This window comes from Simochromis diagramma, unplaced genomic scaffold (assembly GCF_900408965.1).
Source record: "Simochromis diagramma unplaced genomic scaffold, fSimDia1.1 OVJJ01000642.1, whole genome shotgun sequence".
NCBI classification, from domain to species: Eukaryota; Metazoa; Chordata; class Actinopteri; order Cichliformes; family Cichlidae; genus Simochromis; species Simochromis diagramma.
This window is the reverse complement of record NW_024387518.1, coordinates 273,439-297,860: the sequence shown is the minus strand read 5'-3', so window position 1 is coordinate 297,860 and position 24,422 is coordinate 273,439. Positions and strand designations below refer to the sequence as shown.

General features: G+C 39.6%; 2 protein-coding genes across 6 annotated transcripts; one reads left to right on the top strand and one right to left on the bottom strand.

Annotated features, from left to right (window-relative positions):
• Nucleotides 1–24,258, bottom strand: LOC120725864. Of its 4 annotated transcripts, none has more exons than XM_040018923.1 (4): nt 24,090–24,242; nt 20,277–20,332; nt 19,999–20,169; nt 1–461 (listed from the first exon to the last, which is right to left on the bottom strand). In XM_040018923.1, exons 2-4 carry the CDS (start codon nt 20,323–20,325, stop codon nt 307–309), a joined length of 375 nt encoding a protein of 124 aa, XP_039874857.1. In that variant the 5' UTR covers nt 20,326–20,332; nt 24,090–24,242; the 3' UTR covers nt 1–306. The 4 variants fall into 4 exon arrangements, with proteins under 4 accessions (XP_039874857.1, XP_039874856.1, XP_039874855.1 ...); XM_040018922.1 differs by lacking the exon at nt 1–461 and adding an exon at nt 19,204–19,634 and having other exon boundaries at nt 19,810–20,169; nt 24,090–24,258; XM_040018920.1 differs by lacking the exon at nt 1–461 and adding an exon at nt 19,215–19,637 and having other exon boundaries at nt 19,810–20,169; nt 24,090–24,252.
• On the top strand, nt 10,164–11,696 carry LOC120725867. Of its 2 annotated transcripts, none has more exons than XM_040018926.1 (4): nt 10,164–10,282; nt 10,503–10,558; nt 10,666–11,025; nt 11,175–11,696. In XM_040018926.1, exons 1-4 carry the CDS (start codon nt 10,263–10,265, stop codon nt 11,351–11,353), a joined length of 615 nt encoding a protein of 204 aa, XP_039874860.1. In that variant the 5' UTR covers nt 10,164–10,262; the 3' UTR covers nt 11,354–11,696. The 2 variants fall into 2 exon arrangements, with proteins under 2 accessions (XP_039874860.1, XP_039874859.1); XM_040018925.1 differs by having other exon boundaries at nt 10,165–10,282; nt 11,172–11,696.
• Nucleotides 24,259–24,422: the final 164 nt, after the last annotated feature.

Below are 24,422 nucleotides of genomic sequence, written 5' to 3'. Positions count from 1 at the left end.
GCACATCTCCCCTTCTAGAAGATGCATGCTTAAATGAAGATGAATAAAGGTTTTTGTGAAAATGACTGAGTTCCGGTGACATCTCTGGATGCCCGAGGAATAAAAGAACCGGGGTGAAACTGATTTCGTAACAACTGTAGATGGCAACAGAGTTGCTATCAGGTCACAGTAGGGGCTGATCCTTTTCTCCACTTTCTGTGTTTGAACTTTGTCTATCTCTCTGCTGAAGAAACTCCTGAGCCTTTCACAAGTCTTCCTCATCACTGCTCACAGCTTTAGGACCTCTTTCATATAAAACTTTGATCTTTACCCGGATTTAGGATTTAGAACTTTAAAATCTTTAGAAAAAAACATTTCAAGTCTGGACAGTTGAAGTCTGATTCGTCCTTCTCTGAGGGCGTCTTTGTCACTCTGGACTCGTCCTGAAAACATTGCATCCTGAGACTCTGACACCTCAACACCTTCATGAACATGATACAGGACTTGGTCAGCATTTAACAGTCCATGTTGATCTATGACAAAGTGTCCACACAATGTACCGTGTTGATCCGTCAGGTTTGGTGGTGAACGTCCACTCCAGTGTGATGTTGTGGTTCTCATCTGCCTGATAGCAGGTCTGTGTCACATTGACTACAAATGATCCTGTGGGCTGAGCAGTTGATGAAAAATGACACACAGGACACACTAAATTCTCTGAAAGTCTGAATTTAAAAAGATATATGATTTAGTAGAAAGAAATTGTATTGAGTACATTGTGATTCATAAAGTTTTAAAGAGGAAAACATCTGAATTTAAAAGGGTTTATGTTAAATCGTCTTCTGACAATATGTTAAACTGTCCAAAAACTGTCCAAATATGAATTGAAGGTTAATCATTTTTGACTGAATCTTCAAATGTGATGGAAGTTCTATGTTAAGAGAAATTATGTGATTAAAATGAAATAACCTTAGGTTTAGTTTAAAGTGTGTGAAAGGTCAGACATGGAGAGAACAATATTGTGTGGCTAGATATCGGTGGATTATATGTGAACACAGCGATTGATTGTTTTAGGTGAAGAGGAGGAGTAGGCCATTAACAGAGAATAAATTGGAGTGCCTGGAGACATACTTGGTCAGTTCCTGGGAGTCCTGTGATATGAGTGTTCAAAAGACTGGATATCAGAAGTTCACTGCTGGAAATCCCAGTAGTGACACCAAAGGGATCAAACCAATTGGCATTGTGGACTTGGATTTGCCTCTTTCTCTGCTCATCTTCACCTTTGCCATGTTGGATTATAATTCTGAGAAGGATTTGCACTTCATTCGTTTTAGTTTTATCTTTAACTTTAGCTTTTAACAATTTACTTGCAGACACAAAGCAACAGCTAAAGATAAAATACCTGCTGTTGCTATCTCATTTTTTTTTTATCCCATCACGTTCTGCAGAGCTGCAGGAAAACCCAAAGGCGTAAATGGTGAACTAATGATGGGCAAAGCAAGGTTTCATAAAACACTGAACATTCAAGCATTTGTATCAAGACTTTGAAACAATCTGAAACCCTTGCCACAGTGACACCTGCTGACCATTTTGGCTATGACTGCATCTTGATGATGCTGTTCTGTGAAGCAGTGACATAGACAAGCGTATGGGTCTGTTTTCGCAACTTCAGATTTTTAAGTGTTCGTGTCATCAGGTTTGTCAATCAAAGCTCGAAGCTGGCATAGCATTAGGTTTTATTTTGATTTTATTTAAAATATATCTGTTTAAAGAACTAAATTCCTTCTTCATAAAAAGGTAACATTTATCACATTTTCAAGAACTAACTCTGACCAATTGTAACAGTCCACTATATCCAGGCAAACCAGTGCATTATCTCGTCTTCTCGGTGCCTCTCAATCTATATGACAGCAATCATTCTAAATAGGTATATATATATTATATATATATATATATATAATATCTATATATATATATATATCTATATAACTGTTTATTTTATTATGGGTGTATGTGTATAAATATTGTTATAAAATATATATGTATATGTGTGTATATATATATATGTATATGTGTATATGTGTGTATATATATATATATATATATATATATATATATATATATATATATATATATATATATATATATGTATATATATATATATATATGTATATATATGTATATATATATTATTCATAAAGCTATAAAACATCTGATTACTTGATTGCACTTTTGATTCCAGTGTTTAAGGCCTTAGATAATCCATATTGGTCTTTACAATCCAAAGGAACAATAATAATGAGAGATGGAGTATTGTTTTCTTTTACACATGCGCATGTCATAAATAGAGGTAATAGGATCAAAAAGATTAATTTGGTTTTTACAAATATCTCTAGTCGTGAAAGTTTTAAAATAAACTGCTAACACTTAATGAGCGTCTTTTGATTTGGTTTAATCACATGAGAGAGCGCTCTGGTCAAACACCAAAGTGATCTCTAACGATGGCTGCCTCATATCTTATATACACTCACAGAAACACAGAAACAAATAAAATTCTGCAGCACATCATGTAGTTCTATACCTCGAAGTTCAATTCATCCTTGAAACCTTTCCTTCAAAGTGAGAGAGACCCCTTTGTTTTTCACTTTAGCCATCACCTAGAGATTTACCTCTCAGATCCTCCCTCCTTTGCCTCCCTGAAAAAGGAAGGAGTCTCACCATCTGTTTAACGTCTCTGACAGCCAGAAATATCAAATATGAAAGGGTTTATAATCATTAAGCCATTAGTACCAGAACAGGACATCAGTCCACTTGTTCTTATTGTTTAATTATGAAGAATTATCATATAAAAATAAAAAACTAAAGTTGTGTCTTAATTGATGCTATTTGAACACATATCTTGTCATTCAATATCTATATACAGTGTTGGGAAAGTTACTTTTAAAATGTATTCCATTACAGAATACAGAATACATGCCCCAAAATGTATTCTGTAACGTATTCCGTTACGTTACTCAATGACAGTAACGTATTCTGAATACTTTGGATTACTTAATATATTATCATGCTTTTTACAACAACGTGAATGTACTATTGCTGTGTGATTTATTACTATTACTGAAGGTCCGCGACTCCGAACTGTAGTAAAGGGACCTCTGACTAATACGGCGGGGTCCCTGTCGGCTCGTAGCCGAAAAATAGCTTTACTTTGTTGTGTGGGTCAACTTTTCTTGCGAGAGACAGAGAGAGGCGTTGAAAGGCTGCTCCAACAGAACTTATTGTTTTCGGAGGAAAACACGAACACAGCGTACAGTCGAGTCTTAACAGCTTACTTACAACTGGGCTCGTCAGGCACTCTTCTTGGCTGCAGTGGTTATTATTATATTTACATGCTTCCAGCTCCCGTTTTTCCTCGATGACAACTCGTACCTTTCCACTCCCCTTTTTCTCCCTTCTCGCGCTCACAGACCCATAACGTGTATGGCAGTCCATTCTCCCTGCAACACGGACTACACTGCCCATGATGCTACATTCTTTAGAGCTATGCTTGTAGCGTTCTGCCTGTTAGCTTAGCACAACAACAACAACAACGAAAAGGCGCTCTCTCACCCAGGAAACACACAGTCGCAGAGAGAGAGAGAGAGAGAGCGTCGCCCTGTAACCATGGCAACCGTAACGCTGCCGCCTGGAACAACAGAACGTAGCTGTCAAACAAAACCCAAACAGTCCTGACCTGCGACAATATGAAACAGGAAAGTACCGCAGTGTAATCCATTTATTTCAACAAAGTAACTGTATTCTAAATACCACCTTTTTAAACGGTAACTGTAACGGAATACAGTTACTCGTATTTTGTATTTTAAATACGTAACGGCGGTACATGTATTCCGTTACTCCCCAACACTGTCTATATATTTGCCTGGATATTTCAATAAAAACATTCGAAAATCAAACTTTCCCTCATTCACAGTACAGCTACACAGTACACACTGCAAATTTTGGTATTGAGCCAATTCCAAGTAAATACAGATATCAGTACCAATAATTTGAAGTTATTCAAGCAGCTATTTGGGGGAGAGTAGTGTGCCATGACTTGGAAGATGAATTCTCAATTTGCAAATTCTGGACACATTTTAATCGCCACTATATCACTGTGATTGTTACTTTCCACATTAATCAGTTAACACAACAAAACACACCTTTCAGCTTTTCATGTGTTTTGAAACTGGGGTTTTGGAGACCTGAAATGTAAAATTTTCAGTCTCTAAAACACAGAAAAATGTTCAGGACGTTTTTCATAGTGCATGTTTTAGGTTTATTTTTCCAAAGAAATAATTAATGATCGATCCAATAGTGTAGATAACCTGCTGTCAGTTTGGTATTTTGTCCTAATTCGCTTGCTCTACCTCTGTGTAGGTCTGTATATGTTTTGAGTGGTGTATGTGCATTCGGTTATTGAATCCAAGCATGTAAGTTCTGTGCTGGTTAATAAAACCACGTTAACTGAATCTACTGCTTCATCATTATCATACTGGCGAACATAGAACATGGTGTCAGAAGCAACGGAACACGTACTTTGTAGTTAACGGTATTTTTTATTTTCATCTCAAGTCTATTGTGTGGGTGCAGTTTTTTTTTGTATCCGGACTACAGCCAACATGGCGGAAGGATTCAGGAGGCCCGACCCGCTTGTTTTCGATGGTAATTTTGCTGAAAATTGGCGCATTTTTGAGCAAGAATATGACATTTTTATAATGGGCTCTGAAGCTATAGAACGGGAGCGGTCTTTTGTTTACGCGTCAGAAGTGAGAGAGCCTGGCGATGGAGGACGAGTCCTCATTCCTGCAGAATCGAAGGAGGATCCTGAGTGCCTCAAAAGGAAATTCAGAGAAATGTGCAGCCCACAAACCAACGTCACTGTGGAAAGACTGGTGAGACTGTTGAATCCTATGTAAGTGATTTACTGATTAAAGCAAAAAGCTGCAGATTTGGTGATCTGAGTGAAGAACTAATAAGAGACAGACCAGTTTGTGGCATCAACAATGACAATTTGAGGAAAGTGCTACTGCGTGATAGTGATTTAATGCTAGCAAAAGCCTTATCCGTCTGCCAGATTCATGAAATGACTGAAGAGCATAATAAAACACTTGCTTTTACTCAACAATCTGCAACAAATGTTGATGTGCTCCAGCCTAAATTTAAAAGAAAGCAAAGGGGAGATAAAATGAAAATACAAGGAGACAGGTCTGAAACACAGCATATCACTAACTGTGGGGGTGCGCATGCTGCAAAAAAGAGTAAATGTCCGGCTTTTGGGCAGCAGTGTCATGCATGGAAAAAGTGGAATCATTTTTAAAAAACGGTGCAGAGCCATTCAGCCTACTCATAACATAGCAAGACACAGAAAGTCAGTTCATCATGTGGAACCGGACCAAGCTGATGATAGCGGAGATGACACATTCTACATTGATGGAATAAAACTGCAATATGCAATCCATGCGACTGATGTGCATGTGGAACACAAAGAGGAAGTTTTTGTCACCGTGCAGATTAATGGGATTCCTGTTGAGATGAAAGTGAACACAGGTGCTAAATGTAATGTGCTTTCCAAGAAAACAGTTAACATTATAAGAGCAGATAAACAAATAAAAGTGCACCCCAAGTCTGTTAACTTAGTAGCATTTGGAGGCAGCAAGATTCAAACCTCAGGTGTAATTAAGCTGCAGTGTTTTCTGCATGGGCAGTCACATGTGCTATCATTCTCTGTTATTAATGAAGATGTTCAGCCAATACTGGGACTATGTGCATGTGGAGAAATGGGAATTGTATCATTCAGCAATGACGTCCACCAATTGAGCACGTCTGCAGATGACCTGTCAGCTATATTCTGTGATAACAGCTGTTATCACAGAATACAGCGACTTATTTTCTGATGAGCTTGGAAAGTTGCCAGTCAACTAACGCATGACACTGAACCCAGATGTGAAACCAGTTGTTCGCCCAGCACATCGCATCCCTTTGGCCATGAAAGACAGAGTCAAGCCAGAGCTGGACAGGATGGAGAAATTAGGTGTTATTACTCCCGTCTCCGAGCCGACAGACTGGGTCTTCTATGGTAGCCACCAACAAGAAGGGCAAAGATGAAATCAGGATATGCATAAATCCTCGAGTTTTAAACACAGCTCTGAAAAGACCACACCATCCCATGCGCACAGTAGAAGACGTGGCTGCATTAATGTCAAATGCTACTGTGTTCTCTGTTTTGGATGCTAAGAACTCTTTTTGGCAGGTGTCATTGAATCAGAAATCATCCATGCTAACCGCCTTCAGCACTTGTTTTGGTCGTTACAGGTTCCTCAGAATGCCTTTTGGTCTCAACGCCACCAGCAAGGTGTTTCAGCGAGCCATGGAGCAGATATTCGCTGGGCATCCATGTGCCATCATTGTTGATGATATACTCATTGGCGGAAGAACCATGAAAGAACATGACGACAACCTGAGAAAAGTCCTTGATCGTGCCAGAGAAGTAAACCTGCGACTAAACCCATTAAAGTGCAAATTCCGGCTGAATCAGGTCAGTTATGTCGGACACATTTTCACAAGCGAGGGGCTTAAAGCAGACCCTTCCAAAACAGCCGCAATCAAATAAATGCCAGTTCCAACGGATGTCCAAGCCCTGCAGAGGTTCCTGGGGATGGTCAAATATCTTGGAAAATTCATTCCAAACATCAGCCATCTGACAGCTCCTCTGCGACATCTCACACACAAGGACAGCGAGTGGATGTGGGACACACAGCATCAGACTACGTTTGAAGCACTTAAAGAGCACATGTCTAATCCACCTGTTCTGTCATATTATGATGTCAGCAAACCTGTGACACTAACATGCGATGCATCACAGTATGGTCTTGGTGCAGCTTGCTTACAGGAAAGGCAACCTGTAGCATATGCTTCACGTACTCTGACAGACACTGAAACCAGATATGCTCAGATAGAAAAAGAGCTACTGGCTGTTGTTTTCGCATGTACAAAGTTTCATGACTACATTTATGGCAAGCCTGTGGTCGTAGAAACAGACCATCAGCCACTGGTCACCATACTAAAGAAACCTATTCACACTGCACCTGCCAGATTACAGAGGATGTTGTTGAGGCTCCAAAAATACAACATCACGCTCACATATAAATGTGGAAAACACATGTATTTGGCTGACACACTGTCTCGTGCTCCCGACAGCTCCACTTTCCAACAGTCTGAAGAAGAGGACAACTTTGATGTCATGACGGTGAGCTGCATCTCTTCTTCACGCCTGGAGGAACTTAAAGGACACACAGCTGGGAATGAGACACTGCAAGCGCTCAGCTTGTTCATCAAACATGGTTGGCCACAACGACTCCACAACCTTCCCACGGCAGTTCGTCCATATTTTCCTTTCAGGGAAGAGCTGACTGTGGATGATTGCATCATTCTTAACGGTTCCAAAGCCGTGATCTCAAAATCACTGCAAGGAGACTACATCACCATCATGCACAGAGGACATCCCGGCGTAGAAGCTACCAACCGGAGAGCATGGGGGATCGTCTTCTGGCCGTTCATGTCAAGAGATATTGAACAAACAGTCACTTCCTGCTCAGTGTGTAACAGCACTAAACCTCATCAACAAAAAGAGCCCCTTCATCTGCATGAAGTTCCAGATCTTCCTTGGTCAACTGTGGCTACAGATATCTTTGAGTGGCACTGTCAGCACCAATGTTGGTCAAGTTACTTGAAAAAATTAATCAGTAACTAATTACCGATTACTTCCCCCAAAAAGTAATCCTGTTACTTTACTGATTACTTATTTTCAAAAGTAATTAATTACTTAGTTACTTAGTTACTTTTTAAAAACACGATTTACAACCTGAATAGGTGATAAAGAGTTTTTATCGGTTTTCAGCGTTATTTTGTTATCGTTTTGATCGTTAACTCGGTTTTCCTGGGTCTTTTCACGTGTGTTATGAATAAATCTTCTTTTTTTCGGTACCGGTACTAGTTTTATTTTGTTGTATTTATCCGCGACACATTAAAGGCTGGTCCGTGAAAAATATTGTCGGGCATAAACCGGTCCGTGGCGCAAAAAAGGTTGGAGACCGCTGCTGTAGATAACCTGCTGTCAGTTAGGTGTTTTGTCCTAATCCGCTTGCTTTACCTCCGTGTAGGTCTGTATATGTTTTGAGTGGTGTATGTGCATTCGGTTATTGAATCCAAGCATGTAAGTTCTGTGCTGCTCTGCTGGTTAATAAAACCACGTTAACTGAATCTACTGCTTCATCATTATCATACTGGTGTACATAGAACAAATAGCATTACTAGTATTGGTTTGGATCAATCTGCCCACTTCTACTGGCAGCCACCTGGCTTCTCCTTGTCTCCTCTACACCCAACAAAGAGGCAGCTAGTTGTTTGTACTTCTGAGCATTTATGTGAGAATCATGAGCTGCAGTCTTTTTGAAAAGTGTGAGCTATTTTTAATTAAGATATTTTTGTGTTGCGCTAAGACATTTTTATACATAGTTGTTGTAAATGTTCCTTGTAAATTATATTGAGCACTGCAGCAGTTCAGTAGGAGTGAGAAGCCCTCTTTGTTGAAACCCTTTATCTCATGTTCTTTTGGTAGAAGTTTAGGTTAGAAAATTGTCTTTTGTTTGCTTTTACTTTCTGATAGGGAAGAATAGTCTTTGGGTCTGCCTTAAATGAGTCTTTTTTAGTTTCCTTTCTAAGTATATTTTGCTGCATGTGCATGTGCTCTGGGAGGGAGGGTGTAAGCTGCTGATGTGGAAAGAACTTGATTAGGAACCACCATGTTTTTATATAAAACTGAGCTCAGGAAGCACATGTATTGTTTACTGACAGATGGCTGACTTTTGTTGAATTCCGGTGTTGCTGCCTAAAGACACCTTCAAAAAAACATGTGTGCCTAGTCTTTGCTGTCTTCGGCCTTCGCCACTTAGCTTGTACAGTTAATCACAAGTGCTCAAGTAATACCAAAACATATGTATGTCACCCTGGGCCCTAACTGACACAGAAGGTGGTGTAGTCCTTTTCAAAGACTCCCCTTAATCTGTAACCATCCAAAATACCTCATCATTTTTGACTACCCAACTTTATTTATTTCGTTTTTTATGTTATTTTCTGTGTTTATAATCATTTCTTGACCTAAGAAATTATGAGTTAAAACTGGATTATTGACATCCTGTGGCTGTGGCTACAATGTAGCTTGCCATCACCAGTGTGTGAATGTGTGTGTGAATGGGTGGATGACTGGATATGTAAAGCGCTTTGGGGTCCTTAGGGACTAGCAAAGTGCTATATAAATACAGGCCATTTACCATTTACTATCCTGATCTACTCTGATCAGTAAAGCCCATATATATTTAAATACTGACCCAAGGTTTGTCTTTTTTACTTGTTTATTGAAAGATATTACAATTATAGTTAAATAATGGCCTTTAATTTGAGGGTATCCACATTCGAATTGGATAAAGGGTTTAGTAGTTTCAGCTCCCTAACATGTGCCACACTTTTTTTTTTTTACGAGGGACCTAAAGTAATTGGACATTGACTAAAAGGGTATTTCATGGGCAGGTGTCTGCAGTTCCTTCCTTATGTCATTATCAATTAAGCAAATAAAATGGCTGGAGTTGACCTGAGGTGTGGTGGTTGCATTTGGAAGTTTGCTGTGAACAGACAACTTGGAGTTCTCCATGCAGGTGAAACAAGATCTCCTTAAGCTGTGAAAACAGAAAAAAAAAAAACCACCCGAGAAATTTCTGCAAGATCAGGAGCGGTAAAATCTACTGCGAGCACTTAAGTACTGGCAGCTCAATTGCCAACAGGTGTGGACTTCCTGTAGGAATGCACCGACTCTGCCCAGAAGTGGACCCACTGGCTCTATGGAAAAAACTCTGCACTCACCCTAACAATGACAGTTTCTTGGATCTAAATAATTATTAATGATTTTACACTATTAGAAAATCTGGTACAGATTTTCTAAAAGTTAGGAAACTCTGCTTAGTTTGAAAACTCTGCTTACATCAAGGTCACGTCTTTTTTGTTGAAAATAACGTTTGACTCTGTTTTGAATAAATATTACCCAATATTTAAACCCAAACAATTTTCACATTTTCCCTAAACATATCATTTTTGATTGAAAGGGAAAATGAAAGGGTAATAGTCAGAAAGAGACGAATGTTGGAACTCACAGGAAAGATAAGAAGCTGATCACACCTTGACAGGCTGACTTCTCTATGAAGTCTTCATCCTCCCTGTGAGTTTTGTTTATTTTATCAATATTCATTTATTTATTAATTTCTTACACATATTGTCATGTAGTGTAGGATGGTTAGTGTAATAATCAGGATCATGAACATGATCAGATGTTGTAATGAGTGAATGAAGTCAGACTGTAGATTTTTCTTCTTCTAGCTGTACTGCCTGACCTTTGACCTCATGTGTTGATGACTCTTCACCTCTGTCTCCTCTCACAGGGAGAAGATGATCTGCAGGATCCTGCTGCTCATCATCCTCACCTCATGTGTCTCTGGTTAGTTTACAGCTTCACTTTATGAACTCCAAATAAAGCTCAACAACAGATTTGTTCCAGTTCTCAGTGTGTCTGCTCCTCTCTTTCCCTCTCTGTCTCCTCAACAGGATCATTTGTAGTCAATGTGACACAGACCTGCTATCAGGCAGAGGAGAACCACAACATCACACTGGAGTGGACGTTCACCACCAAACCTGACAGATCCACCAAAACTCTCAACATCCTCTGTGAACTCTTCATCAGTGATAAACTCTCAGTCCTGTATCATGTTCATGAAGGGTTTGAGGTGTCAGAGTCTCAGGATGAAAAGTTTTCAGGACGAGTCCAGAGTGACAAAGACGCCCTCAGAGAAGGACAAATCAGACTTCAACTGTCCAGACTCAGGACTGATGACTCGGGTCTGTACCTGTGTGAGGTGAACACTGATTATGGCTTCAGTGTTGGAAGATGTCGACTCAACGTCACTGGTGAGATGATTCAGGAGAGCAATTTAAACATGTCTAGTTTGGCACTTTTTTGGACGAATAAGATCCTTCTTAGAGATGTGAGTTATTTAATGTGGTATTAGTGTAATATTTATTTATAAGTGACTCAGATGTTTATGTCTCTACAGCAGTGAGGGATTTTCCTGAATCTGCGAGAAAACCTAAGGCATCAAACACAGAGAGTCGAGGTGGGATCGGCCTCTACTGTGGACTGACAGCAGCTCTGCTGCTCTGCTGCTTTTCATTTATTTACTGTCTAAATAACAGGATTTCTACACAGAGTCGAGGGTTGGATGTCGGAAAACGTTGAGCTTATCAGATGAATAAGTGGAAACAGTTTGATCAACAATGTAAATGAAACTGTTAGAGGATTTGATGGAAAGAGAATAATGAGCCACAATCTAGAGCTGATCCACAAAACAGTGTAGGAAACTCCTCTTCATGTTTATATTGTTCATTACTTCAACAGTAAACTTTTATCACACTGTCACTTATGGGAAAGGTAAGTGTTCTGCTTATTTGTTTTATTATCTCATAAAAACTGTCAGACTGCAGTTGTGAGTTCAGGACGTTTAGGATTCTTTCTTTTTTTAACTTTTGCACACTGAACTTTAATGTTTTTAATTATCATCCTGCAAACAATAATAAACTTTATCCATACAGTGGGGCAAAAAAGTATTTAGTCAGCCACCGATTGTGCAAGTTCCCCCACTTAAAATGATGACAGAGGTCAGTAATTTGCACCAGAGGTACACTTCAACTGTGAGAGACAGAATGTGAAAAAAAAAATCCATGAATCCACATGGTAGGATTTGTAAAGAATTTATTCGTAAATCAGGGTGGAAAATAAGTATTTGGTCAATAACAAAAATACAACTCAATACTTTGTAACATAACCTTTGTTGGCAATAACAGAGGTCAAACGTTTACTATAGGTCTTTACCAGGTTTGCACACACAGTAGCTGGTATTTTGGCCCATTCCTCCATGCAGATCTTCTCGAGAGCAGTGATGTTTTGGGGCTGTCGCCGAGCAACACGGACTTTCAACTCCCGCCACAGATTTTCTATGGGGTTGAGGTCTGGAGACTGGCTAGGCCACTCCAGGACTTTCAAATGCTTCTTACGGAGCCACTCCTTTGTTGCCCAGGCGGTGTGTTTTGGATCATTGTCATGTTGGAAGACCCAGCCTCGTTTCATCTTCAAAGTTCTCACTGATGGAAGGAGGTTTTGGCTCAAAATCTCACGATACATGGCCCCATTCATTCTGTCCTTAACACGGATCAGTCGTCCTGTCCCCTTGGCAGAAAAACAGCCCCATAGCATGATGTTTCCACCCCCATGCTTCACAGTAGGTATGGTGTTCTTGGGATGCAACTCAGTATTCTTCTTCCTCCAAACACGACGAGTTGAGTTTATACCAAAAAGTTCTACTTTGGTTTCATCTGACCACATGACATTCTCCCAATCCTCTGCTGTATCATCCATGTGCTCTCTGACAAACTTCAGACGGGCCTGGACATGCACTGGCTTCAGCAGCGGAACACGTCTGGCACTGCGGGATTTGATTCCCTGCCGTTGTAGTGTGTTACTGATGGTGACCTTTGTTACTTTGGTCCCAGCTCTCTGCAGGTCATTCACCAGGTTCCCCCGTGTGGTTCTGGGATCTTTGCTCACCGTTCTCATGATCATTTTGACCCCACGGGATGAGATCTTGCGTGGAGCCCCAGATCGAGGGAGATTATCAGTGGTCTTGTATGTCTTCCATTTTCTGATGATTGCTCCCACAGTTGATTTTTTCACACCAAGCTGCTTGCCTATTGTAGATTCACTCTTCCCAGTCTGGTGCAGGTCTACAATACTTTTCCTGGTGTCCTTCGAAAGCTCTTTGGTCTTGGCCATGGCGGAGTTTGGAGTCTGACTGTTTGAGGCTGTGGACGGGTATCTTTTATACAGATGATGAGTTCAAACAGGTGCCATTCATACAGGTAACGAGTGGGGGACAGAAAAGCTTCTTACAGAAGACGTTACAGGTCTGTGAGAGCCAGAGATTTTCCTTGTTTGAGGTGACCAAATACTTATTTTCCACCCTGATTTACGAATAAATTCTTTACAAATCCTACCATGTGAATTCATCGATTGTTTTTTCACATTCTGTCTCTCACAGTTGAAGTGTACCTCTGGTGCAAATTACTGACCTCTGTCATCATTTTAAGTGGGGGAACTTGCACAATCGGTGGCTGACTAAATACTTTTTTGCCCCACTGTATGTTTGTATATATATCTTTTATGCCTATACAACATAGTGATTTTTTTAACTGATATAGATTTATACAGCTAAAATGAATTATAGTTGTATAAATTATAATAGATTTATAACGTTAAATATTGTGTCACGGTGTTTATCATTCTGTATAGAATTATATAAATATTCAGAAAATAATCAAAAGCAGAAATATGGTTTGTTTCCACCATAAACCAACAGGTGGCACTTCTTTGTCTTTTGTCTCTGTTAGAGTGTTGGATTTAAGGTAGAAAATTGAGAAGCTTCAGGTTTTTGAGCTGTCAGCATGTTTATATGTCAGTGAGTTACTTTGTTTTCTTGTGTTTACCTTTGTCGCCTTCATGTGGACATGTAATTGAATCAGCCAGTGGGGACGTTGAATTGTTGACCGATCAGTGGAACTACTGATGATGGACAAATTGCAGAAGTTTTCACTGAAAGCATCTCACCAATACAGAGACTGAGACACAAAAGCACAAGAGTGACTGTCTTTACCACTTTCTCGAAGTAAAAGAAAATGGCTTGAGATAAAATAGAAAATGCTTCTTGTTGATGATAGAGAGCTCACAATATTCTGGATTTGAGTATAAAAATTCATTTTAGTTGTAACAATTTCTTTTTTTAGTATATGCTGATTTTTTTTCTTCTGTTTGTTCATGATTAACTGATTCTGATACTGTGACATGATGGAGTAGGAAGCTGGGACTATTTTGCAGAAGGCTGAAATCAGTGAGGCGAATATAAAGACATACAGGTCAGGTCTGTGAAATGTGAGCAGTGAACATTGAGCATAACTTTGTTCTGTCACGTCAAAAATAAAATAAACATTTGGTTCACCTTGAGGGAAAACAACATCTTTAATATGTTTCAGTCATGATGGATTTATATGTGCCTTTAATGTTTTGATTACAGCTGCTTTTTCACGTTTAAGGATTAAGGATTAAAGAAAGCAACAGATCATCGTCTCCTTAAGATGAACTTTGACCTCAAGTGTCACTGTTAATGACACCTTAGTACTGTACCTTGACCTGAAACTTACTAAAGATGAAGAATGGTGAGTGTTGGTCTAAAATTGTCTCCTGTATTTCCCAAATGTCTCCCGTATAGTGTTTTTTTTCCTCCTGCATGTCAGCCTGCTACAGAGTAATCTGCTGGAAAGGGCACTCCTGTGCACATGCTCCAGGTTTTATAGTAAATCTGAGGTCAGATCCTGAAGTTGAGCATCACAGAAAAATTTGAGCTTCTCTCATGAATCTGCTTCTTGTTAGTTTGCCTCCCTTATACAATACTGATACATTTCATTTGATTTCATCTGAAATTTTGTTTGATGTGTAACAAGGAGTTTGCTGCTTGATTGTCATTTTAGTACAGTAGATTGTTGTATAGACTGACCAGGTTTCATACATTTATACATTTACTGGATATATGAGTGTTTCCTTCAATGCATCATTGTGTTTTACACACAGTAAGTTTCAGAGTTCTGTGTTCATGAAGTTTAGAGTCCACATTATAAATTATGACTCATGGTTGAAGCTTTAGGTGTCATAGCTGCTGTTAACAGAGTAACAGGAACACAGAGGATCAAATGTAGACATTAGAAGAAAAGGTCATCCAGTTCAGTTCAGACATGAAAGATTCAAAGATTTAAAGTATGGCGCTCAGTCAACATTTAATAGATTATTCTGGTAAAAAAAAAATAAAAAATCATTAAGGAATGAAATGAAGGCAGGGATAGCTTGACTGATGTCAGCAAGGGTGTAGATTTGTCATGGACTGAAGGGACATGTCCCCACCAATGTCCACCGATTATTGAATTGTCCCCACCAATAATTAGATCTCTTCGAGTAAAGAAAAACGAAAAAAAAAAACATCTGTCAACGTCTCATTCACCCAGTGGTGCAGAAAGAGTTCAATTACGTTCTCTACTGGAGTCCTACGTCATGTGACAAATATGGCCAATGTGATTGGATGTGCCTTTCAGGGAGCTCTGTTTAATTTTAGCAGCAGCAAGCCTGCGCTTCGAGGAGGATGGCAGCAAAGAGGAAGAACCTGGATATAAGAAAGTGTTTTTCAAAGAAACCTGTAAGTCACTTAAAGTCAAGTTTACTCATAAAATGTGTCCTTCATAATAACGTTACAGGCTATGCTAGGCTTTGGCCCACATCAGTATAAAATTGTATGTAACCATGAATAACGTGTTTTGGAAACTAACTGCACAACAGGCAGCACTATTAGTTCTCTCAGTCTCAGAGCAGCATTTCTAATTTTGATTGAAACTGTCAGAGAAAATGGCAGCTTTGAGCAAGCCAGGATATTAGTTTACTGAGGCTGTTAAAATTATATGTCTAACGTTAAAATGTTGGTGACACAATAATTTAATCCTAATGGTACTGACATATTCATAGGGTTAATTTTTTGAGACAAAATATCATGAGGTAGTCATGATTTTGCAAATATTCCATCTTGTAGTGCAGTTTGCACAAATTGTTTTAAAAATACACTCACCCTACAAACATTACTGATGAGTGATTCATCAGTAATGTTTGTATAGTGTGCCTAAGATGTTGCATCATTTTGCTGAGAGATCTTTTACTTTGTGGTAGGGCTGCACGATTTTGCATAAAATGAGATTTACGATTTTTTTGCTTAGAATTGAGATCACGATTTTCTTTTCCAATATAAATATTTATTGCACTTATTAACTGCACATCAACTTCGTAACAGTTTAGACTGAACATAAAAACAATAAATAAACATAAAAACAACAAATGTCTCACGTTTTGTTGTTGTCGCTAAATGTTGTACTGCTTGAAATTCCGTCTCCACCGTTGCTCGACACTGCATGTATAGAGCAGGTAGTGCAACAATAGAAAAATAGTTGCGGGACGGCACTGTGTAGCGTTTGTCTAGGGTGTTGATCATTTTCCTAAATCCCTCGTTTTGCACAGTGTTGATGGGAGCCATATCTTTGGTCAGGTGATAAGTGATAGCCTCCGTAATTTCTTTGTGCCTGCGGGAGTTCGACGGGTATAGGGAAGCGCTGTATAAGGTTCCCATTATTGATGTTTGGGTGGTTGACCGGGACGGATTTTCTCCAGTCACTTTCTCGTCATCCCTGACGTGCTCTCCGTTGTTTTTTCCCTGCCAATTTTAGCATGACACGGCACAGCTTCTGTATCACGTGGTATAAGGCTCCGCCCTTGTCATTTGTTGAGCAGGAAGAGTGAGCGCTTGTTTTCATGCAGATTACGTCCGGATCAAAATGCGGTACAATCGTCCTCGTCTTTTTTTTCTTTTTTTTTAAAATCGTTGTCATTTGGAAATGAGAGCGCACATAAGTATGAATTGAGATCGCGATTTTCTATCGATTAATCGTGCAGCCCTACTTTGTGGTAATTTTAGATGAGTAGTTTTATGGATAAAACCCACCAGGTCATTCAGTGTTCCCTTAATGCTAATTTATAAGAGATGTTGGTGTCCTATAACTGAAGTAATGTTGTTAAGTCCTTAAAGTCATATTCTTTTATTGTCATGACTGTATTTGAAGCTATTTGTATTTTTGTATGATACCTGATTTATATGGAAAATGGCTGAAGTAAACTAAAGTCTAAAATACTTAGTCAGTCATTTATTTAATAGTAATTCAACATTATATAATTCACATATAAAACTATTATAATTTTGAATTGTAATTTTAAATGTTTTAAAAGCATGTAGAATAGCATATGTAGGCAAGTATATTTCTCCTATTTTTATCAAGAAGCAAAGACAAATAGGAAAAAAAAAAGAAACAGGGCAGGGTTCGGTGGTTGAATCATCCGTCCCCACCAATGCCAAAACCAAATCTACGCCCTTGGATGTGAGGAATATCAAATAGAGAGTGGATGGGCGGTAATGACAGCAGATAGGAAAATTGTGAGTACACCTGGTGGACACTTAAAAAAAGAGTAGAGTCTGAAAAGAGGAAAAGGAGGAAGTGGCGAAACTGTTGTGACAATCTTTATGTCACGGTCCTGGGCCTGTGGCCCAGAGTTTTGATTCTATATTATTGTTTATTGGGTTCTGTTTTGCTTTTCTAGATTTCTTGTCCTTCTGGGTTGTGATTTCTAGTTCTTCGGTTTAGTTCTGCCCTCATGTTCCTCCTGTTTCCTCTGTACTGTGTTAGTATTGTCTCTGAATTCTGCCTGTGGAGTTCCTGTTTTACTTTGAAGGTCTTGTCTCATAGTGTATTCTGTTTTACTTCCTTGTCCTTACTAGCCTAATGAGTCCCAGCTGTGTGCCCACCTGTTCCTCGTTTCCTCATGTGCCTGCCAGTGTATTTTAGTCCCTGTCAGTTAGTTCTTGTTGTTGCGTCGTTAATGTCAGTTCACCCTCATGTTGTGTGGATCTTTTCCTGTGAGTCTATGTTGTTTCCCAGTTTAGTTTAGTTTGCTTTGTATGCTTGTTTTCCTGTGCCAGCAAATAAAGCTGAGTATTTTGAGTTCATCCCTCGAGTCTGAGTCCTGCATTTTGGGTCCACCACTCCTGCTTGCCTGCCTGCCACACAACCAACCATGACACTTTATTCCCAGGTTTTGTGTCATTTCTTTTTTTAAGCTTTGAAAACCTCACAATGTTTTAAAGTTCTGTGACTCTGTGAAATTATTTACTTTGTTAGAAACATAAATCTAAACGTAAACATAACTGTTATCATATTTACTGTTAAAGTTAACCTTACTAATCTTATAATTAGGGCTGGGCGATATGGCCTAAAATTCATATCGTGATATAATCTGAAGCATGTGCGGTAACGATATATATCGCGATATATTCTTTTCTTCTGTATAACGTATTTTCCACACTATAAGGCCCACTTAAAATCCTTTCATTTTCTCAAAAATCGAGAGTGTGCCCTATGTATGAATTCTGGTTGTGCTTACTGACCTCGAACCGATTTGGGTGTGCAGAAATCTGTTAAAAAATGTTTAAGTACAACTTTGGTAAGCCGCACTGCTTGATGGATTGTCAGAGCATTACGGCTGCCGTAGTAAGGAGCTTCGCGGAGTAATCTGGGTCCAAAACTCTGTCCGCTTCAGGTCCCAAAGTCAAACGAACACTGAGAGTTAAAAACGGTCTAAATTCTTTAATCTGTAATAAAATCATCAGCGTTGCTGCTTTATCGGGTGTAACAATTAAGTTTAACATCCAGGCATCCATGAAAACAGAAGTCATTAAATTTAACGGAGTTAGAAGTTAGCAGGAAGCTAGCTCGCTAGTTTCCACCTAAACATGACATACCATGTTCTGACTGAGAGATTTTTGAAACTAATTAAAACGTACAGCTCTGCTACCACTTCCGACATAAATGAAGACAGAAAACTAAACAGCAGTGGCGTTTGCAGGGTTACTGAAGTTGGACTACCTGGTATATAATGTTGTGCTACATGACTGCTAGCGACACAGCTATGTTAGCATAACATTAGCACAGTGAAGCTGGAGGATGAACGCCAACACCAGTGGGCAAGTAGTGTCTTGCCCAAGGACACAACAACCAGGACAGAGAGCCCAGGGATCGAACCGGCGACCTTCTGGTTACAGATGCGATTCCCAACCCCCTGAGCCACGGTTGCCCTAATAGCCACGGTCGCCCAATAAGCTACACTATTGTGTAGCTTATTGGTTAAATTTGAGCACAATGTCATCAGCATGTATTGAGAAATTCAAATTTGCAGTTTTCTCAGAGATATATAGTGTTTAGACTTGTTGGAATTGAATCTTTCGCCTTTCACTCGGTCTGAACATGTGTCCTTTACAGAACTGATGCCAGTAAAGTGTGTTTTTTCTTTGTTGATAGATGTTTGAAAACGTATGGTGCTTTGAAAAAAAAGATTTAGACAAAGAAACTCAGAAACAACTTTCTCATAAACACAATAATTTACAAAATGAAGCAGCACAATGAAAGTCATCATTTTCAGAAGAAAAGCAGTATGTACAGCAACACTGATCATTACATTTCTATTAATTTAAACTCTGTCACACGTAAATGTTACATTTATAGCACTACCTTATCTTCTGGCTCTTGAACAGATGTTAAATGAAGAGAATCTGCTGGTTAATTATGTCTTACCAAAAAGCTCTGGAGACCCAATGTTTCTTTTCTTCGTTCTTTTCTTTTTTTGTTTTTCCTTAATACAGAATGATTGACAGCAGCCAGACTGACACACATTAGAGCTGTTGCTGTCAGTCCCAGTACAATATAAACTGAGGTTCTTTCCCGACTCTCTTCTCTTGAACTCAGAGTTGGTCTCGGTGGTTGGAGCTGATCAGCAGCTGCTGTAAAAAAGCATAAAATGTAATTGTTGACACTTGCTCGTGTTCATGATCTGGACTTAATAAAAACCCACAGTTCTCAGCAGGACTCATTCAAGTCTCTCAGTGATATAGAAATAAATTAGTAAATAAATAATGGTAATAATAATATTAATATTAATCATGATAAACTTACCAGTTACGTTGAGTCGACATCTTCCAACACCGAAGCCATAATCAGTGTTGACCTCACACAGGTACAGACCCGAGTCATCAGTCCTGAGTCTGGACAGTTGAAGTCTGATTCGTCCTTCTCTGAGGGCGTGTTTGTCACTCTGGACTCGTCCTGAAAACTTTGCATCCTGAGACTCTGACACCTCAACACCTTCATGGACATGATGCAGGACTGAGAGTTTATCATTGATGAAGAGTTCACAGAGGATGTTGAGAGTTTTGTTGGATCTGTCAGGTTTGGTGGTGAACGTCCACTCCAGTGTGATGTTGTGGTTCTCCTCTGCCTGATAGCAGGTCTGTGTCACATTGACTACAAATGATCCTGTTGAGGAGACAGAGAGGGAAAGAGAGGAGCAGACACACTGAGAACTGGAACAAATCTGTTGTTGAGCTTTATTTGGAGTTCATAAAGTGAAGCTGTAAACGAACCAGAGACACATGAGGTGAGGATGATGAGCAGCAGGATCCTGCAGATCATCTTCTCCCTGTGAGAGGAGACAGAGGTGAAGAGTCATCAACACTTGGGGTCAAAGGTCAGTCAGTACAGCTAGAAGAAGAAAAATCTACAGTCTGACTTCATTCACTCATTACAACATCTGATCCTGTTCATTATGCTGATTATTACACTGACTGACCAAAACTACATGAATACTTTCACCTTCGTCTATAAACACACTTCAGTGTAAATAAAATCGTTGCCCTCCAAGGTTTGGAGGCCTATCTCCCCCTACCACCACTTCCCCTGCCAGTGGCGGACTCCCTCAGACATCGGTGCGTTGGTGGTTTTTTGTGTCCGGGGATGGGCGTCCAGGTACACACCGGCTCACTCCTTGGCGGCCGCATATCGGGGTCTGGAGCCTGGGGCTCGCTCGGGCCACTTCGGAGGTGGGGTGCCCCCGGCCTCTCAGCCTGGGGCTCGGTCACTCAGGCACAGCTGGCTGCCGGCGGAGCTCACGGGCGCGTCACTGCAACTCCCCCTGGCTTCTGCTCCGCGGCTGCTGAGTGAGCCCTCATCTGGGACTCTCCTCAGCTCTTACTGGGACAGTGGCGCGGCTGCCCCTCTGTTGGTCTTCCTTGGTCTCTTGTGTTCTGGGGGCCTCTGGATGTCTGGAGTTTTGATCTCCTCCATACCTGCTTCATGCCCTGGAGGACGGGGCTGTGCCCCCCCCACACCCTCTAGCAGATCATTACATGAAGGAACCTTTTTAAAAAAAAAACAAAAAAAAAAAACAAGCGCGTCCATGCTCACAGGTGTACACACGGGTGATCACACCCACAAACTACACCCTTTTTGGCTCCTACCTCAAAGCACACTGTGTGCTGTCGATCTTATGTGCTGCACAATAATGTTTAATATTTAGTATTTACTGTCATATTCCCATATATCATTGTGATGTTGTTTATTCTATTACTCTTGTTCTCTTCTGCTTGTTTTCTTTTTTCTTTCTCAGCAGGTGATCCAGGTGATTGATATATGCATTTTTTTTCTTCTTTTTTTTTCTGCTCATTCTGTTGGTTTTTGTCTTTTGCCCTTCTCCCCCGTCCCTCTTCTCAGCTGTTTCTCTTTCCCTCTTTCTTTCTCCCCTTCTTTCCCCCAGTCAAGTCTGTCCCGTATTCAGTAAGTGAAAATAAAATGAACAATAAAAGGTGAATCAAATGGACCATTACGGCAAGGCTGGGATGGTCAATTTGGTAAAGTAAATCCGTTGGGCATCTTTCTTTGCCTTTAGACAACAATTCTGATGGCAAAAGAGCCAAACGGGACAGGCAAAAAAAAAAAAAAAAAAAAAAAGTAAATAAAATCGTTGTCTTCACAATGTATTTCCTAAAGCGCTGACATTTCTCTTGTTTTTCTTTAGAGAGAAATCATCTACTGAGTTGTCTGTAAATAACTCAGTTCACATCTAAAATCATGAACATATACATCTTTATAATTAAGAGGATAACATTAACAACTCTAAAGTATTTCACTTTTTTTAGAATAAATTTTTTCTTCTGCTTAAAAAATACAAAATATATCCTGCCACTGTTTCTGTGCAGCTAATAATTGTTATTCTGTACACGTGTTGAGCTACAGCATTTAAAACCCTCTCTTGACATCAGTGTGTAGTGTTTTTGTCTTTCATATCTTTTTTAACCTGTTTTTTTTATATTTTTACCTTTGCCTTTTCTTGGACTTGTCTCTAACAAGATTTTATGCAAAGGTGAAAAAACATGTGAGGAGGAAGTTTTCCTGTTAAACTTACTGGGTACATTACAGTGAGACACTGACCTGTAAAAAAATATCAATGTTGTATATTATTATCAGACATCACAGGTAACAAAGCAGAACATTGTCCAACTTAAAAATAAATCAGGTAAAACACATAGTTTTAAAAGAACATCGAGGTTACGTGCACAGTGGTCATGTTTCAAGCCTCCTTAAAATTTCACAAAAAATTATACAGTATCTCACAAAAGTGAGTACATCCTTCACATTTTTTGTCAATATTTTGTTATATCTTTTCATGGGACAACATTGAAGATATGACACTTTGATACAATGTGAAGTAGTCAGTGCACAGCTTGTATAACAGTGTAAATTTGATGTCACCTCAAAATAACTAAACATGCAGCCATTTCTTGCCTAAACCGCTGGCAACAAAAGTGACTAAAACCTAAGTTAAAATGTCCAAATTGTGCCCAATTAGCCATTTTCCCTTTTGGTGTCATGTGACTCGTTAGTGTTACCAGGTCTCAGGTGCAAATGGGAAACAAGTGTGTTAAATTTTGTGTTATTGCTCTCAAACTCTCTAATACTGGTCACTGGAAGTTTAACATGGTGTATCGTGGCAAAGAATTCTCTGAGAATCTGAAAAAGAATTGTTGATCTACATCAGGCGTCCCCAATCCCAGTCCATGAGGGCCTGTGTCCCTGCAGGTTTTAGATATCACCCTGGGTCAACACACCTGAATCACATGATTAGTTCATGCCCAGGCCTCTGGAGAACTTCAGGACATGTCAAGAAGGTAATTTATCCATTCAAATCAGCTGTGATGGATCAAGGGCACATCTAAAACCTGCAGGGACACCGGCCCTCTTGGACTGGGATTGGGGACTCCTGATCTACATAAAGATGGACTAGGCCATAGGCCCCCAATCCCAAAGACAACTGTGTCTGGCCTACAGTCAAGCATGGTGGTAGGATGTCATTGTATGGGGCTGCATGAGTGCTGCTGGCACTAGGGAGTTACAGTTAATTGAGGGAACCTTGAATTGTAACATGTGACATACTCAAGCAAAGCATGATCCCTCCCCTTCAGAAACTGGGCCACAGGGCAGTATTCCAACATGATAGTAATCCAAAAACACACCTCCAAAATTTCCGCTGCCTTTTAAAAAATAAACTGAGGGTAAAAGTACTGGACTGGCTAAGCATGTCTCCAGACTAAAACTCTATTGCGCATCTTTTGGGCATCCTCAAATGGAAGGTGGAAGAGCGCAAGGTCTCTAACCTCCACCAGCTCCATGATGTCATCATGAAGAAGTGGAAGAGGATTGCAGTGCCTGTGAAGCTCCAGTGAACTCCGCATTCAACAGAGTTAAGGCAGTTCCTCAACCTTATGAAGAGTACATTTACACAATGACTGAAACTAGCACCTCTGACTAACAATGGACTATGAGGTTAGTTCCTTGATCATTAATATGCCAGTTGTCATCACCATTGATCACTTGAATGAGTGACAAAACATTTCTCCCACTGAAAACACTACGTCCACAATCAACTTTCTGGGACAGATTATCGCTTGTTTTTGTCAGTGTCTGTACCTAAACAAGAACAACATTATAATAATACTAATAATAGGTGCATCATAATAATGACAATAATGATAATAATATAATAGCAGAAAGATTGTTTACATTGAAGGGACTCAAAGTGCAGCTTCCTTTTGTGCATATTCAGTTAAACCTTCGCATTAGATCAACAAACTAAAAGAAGTCTGATTTCTAAATGATTTAATGTTCAGCTGGAGGAACAGACACAAGTCTGAATGTTTCACATGAAGACGAAGGTGCAGCTCAATGCTAGTGCTAAATGTCAGTAAAAACTGCGATACACACAAAGTGTACAAACTATTTAACTGTTGGTCTCAGTCGTGTCGTGTTTTACAGTCTCTGATTAAACATTTACTTTATAGCGTAACACAATAACAAAAAAACAAACAGAAAAACTCTTCTCTGTGTAGAGATTTTCTTCCTACCTTTGTTTCTTTATTTCTTCCTCTTTTTCGTGAAGCTCTGTTACTAAAATACAGATCTAGTTGCTTGCTCAGGATCCAGCAGAACTAAGAATGAAAAAAGCACCTTGAGTACACATGATGAGTTTACTCAGAAACCAGTATGACCATCTCTTAGGTACTAAGTCCTTTCTAGGTTGTTTATTTTAGAGGATCACTTGCATCACTTAAGTATGTCTGTAAATAAAAAGGAACATGTATCACATTTGTTGTGAATTTAATAGTGCTTAAATGTGATGCAACTGTGCCACATGTGATATTTAATGGCATCCCTTGTCATGGTTATGGGTCTTTTGA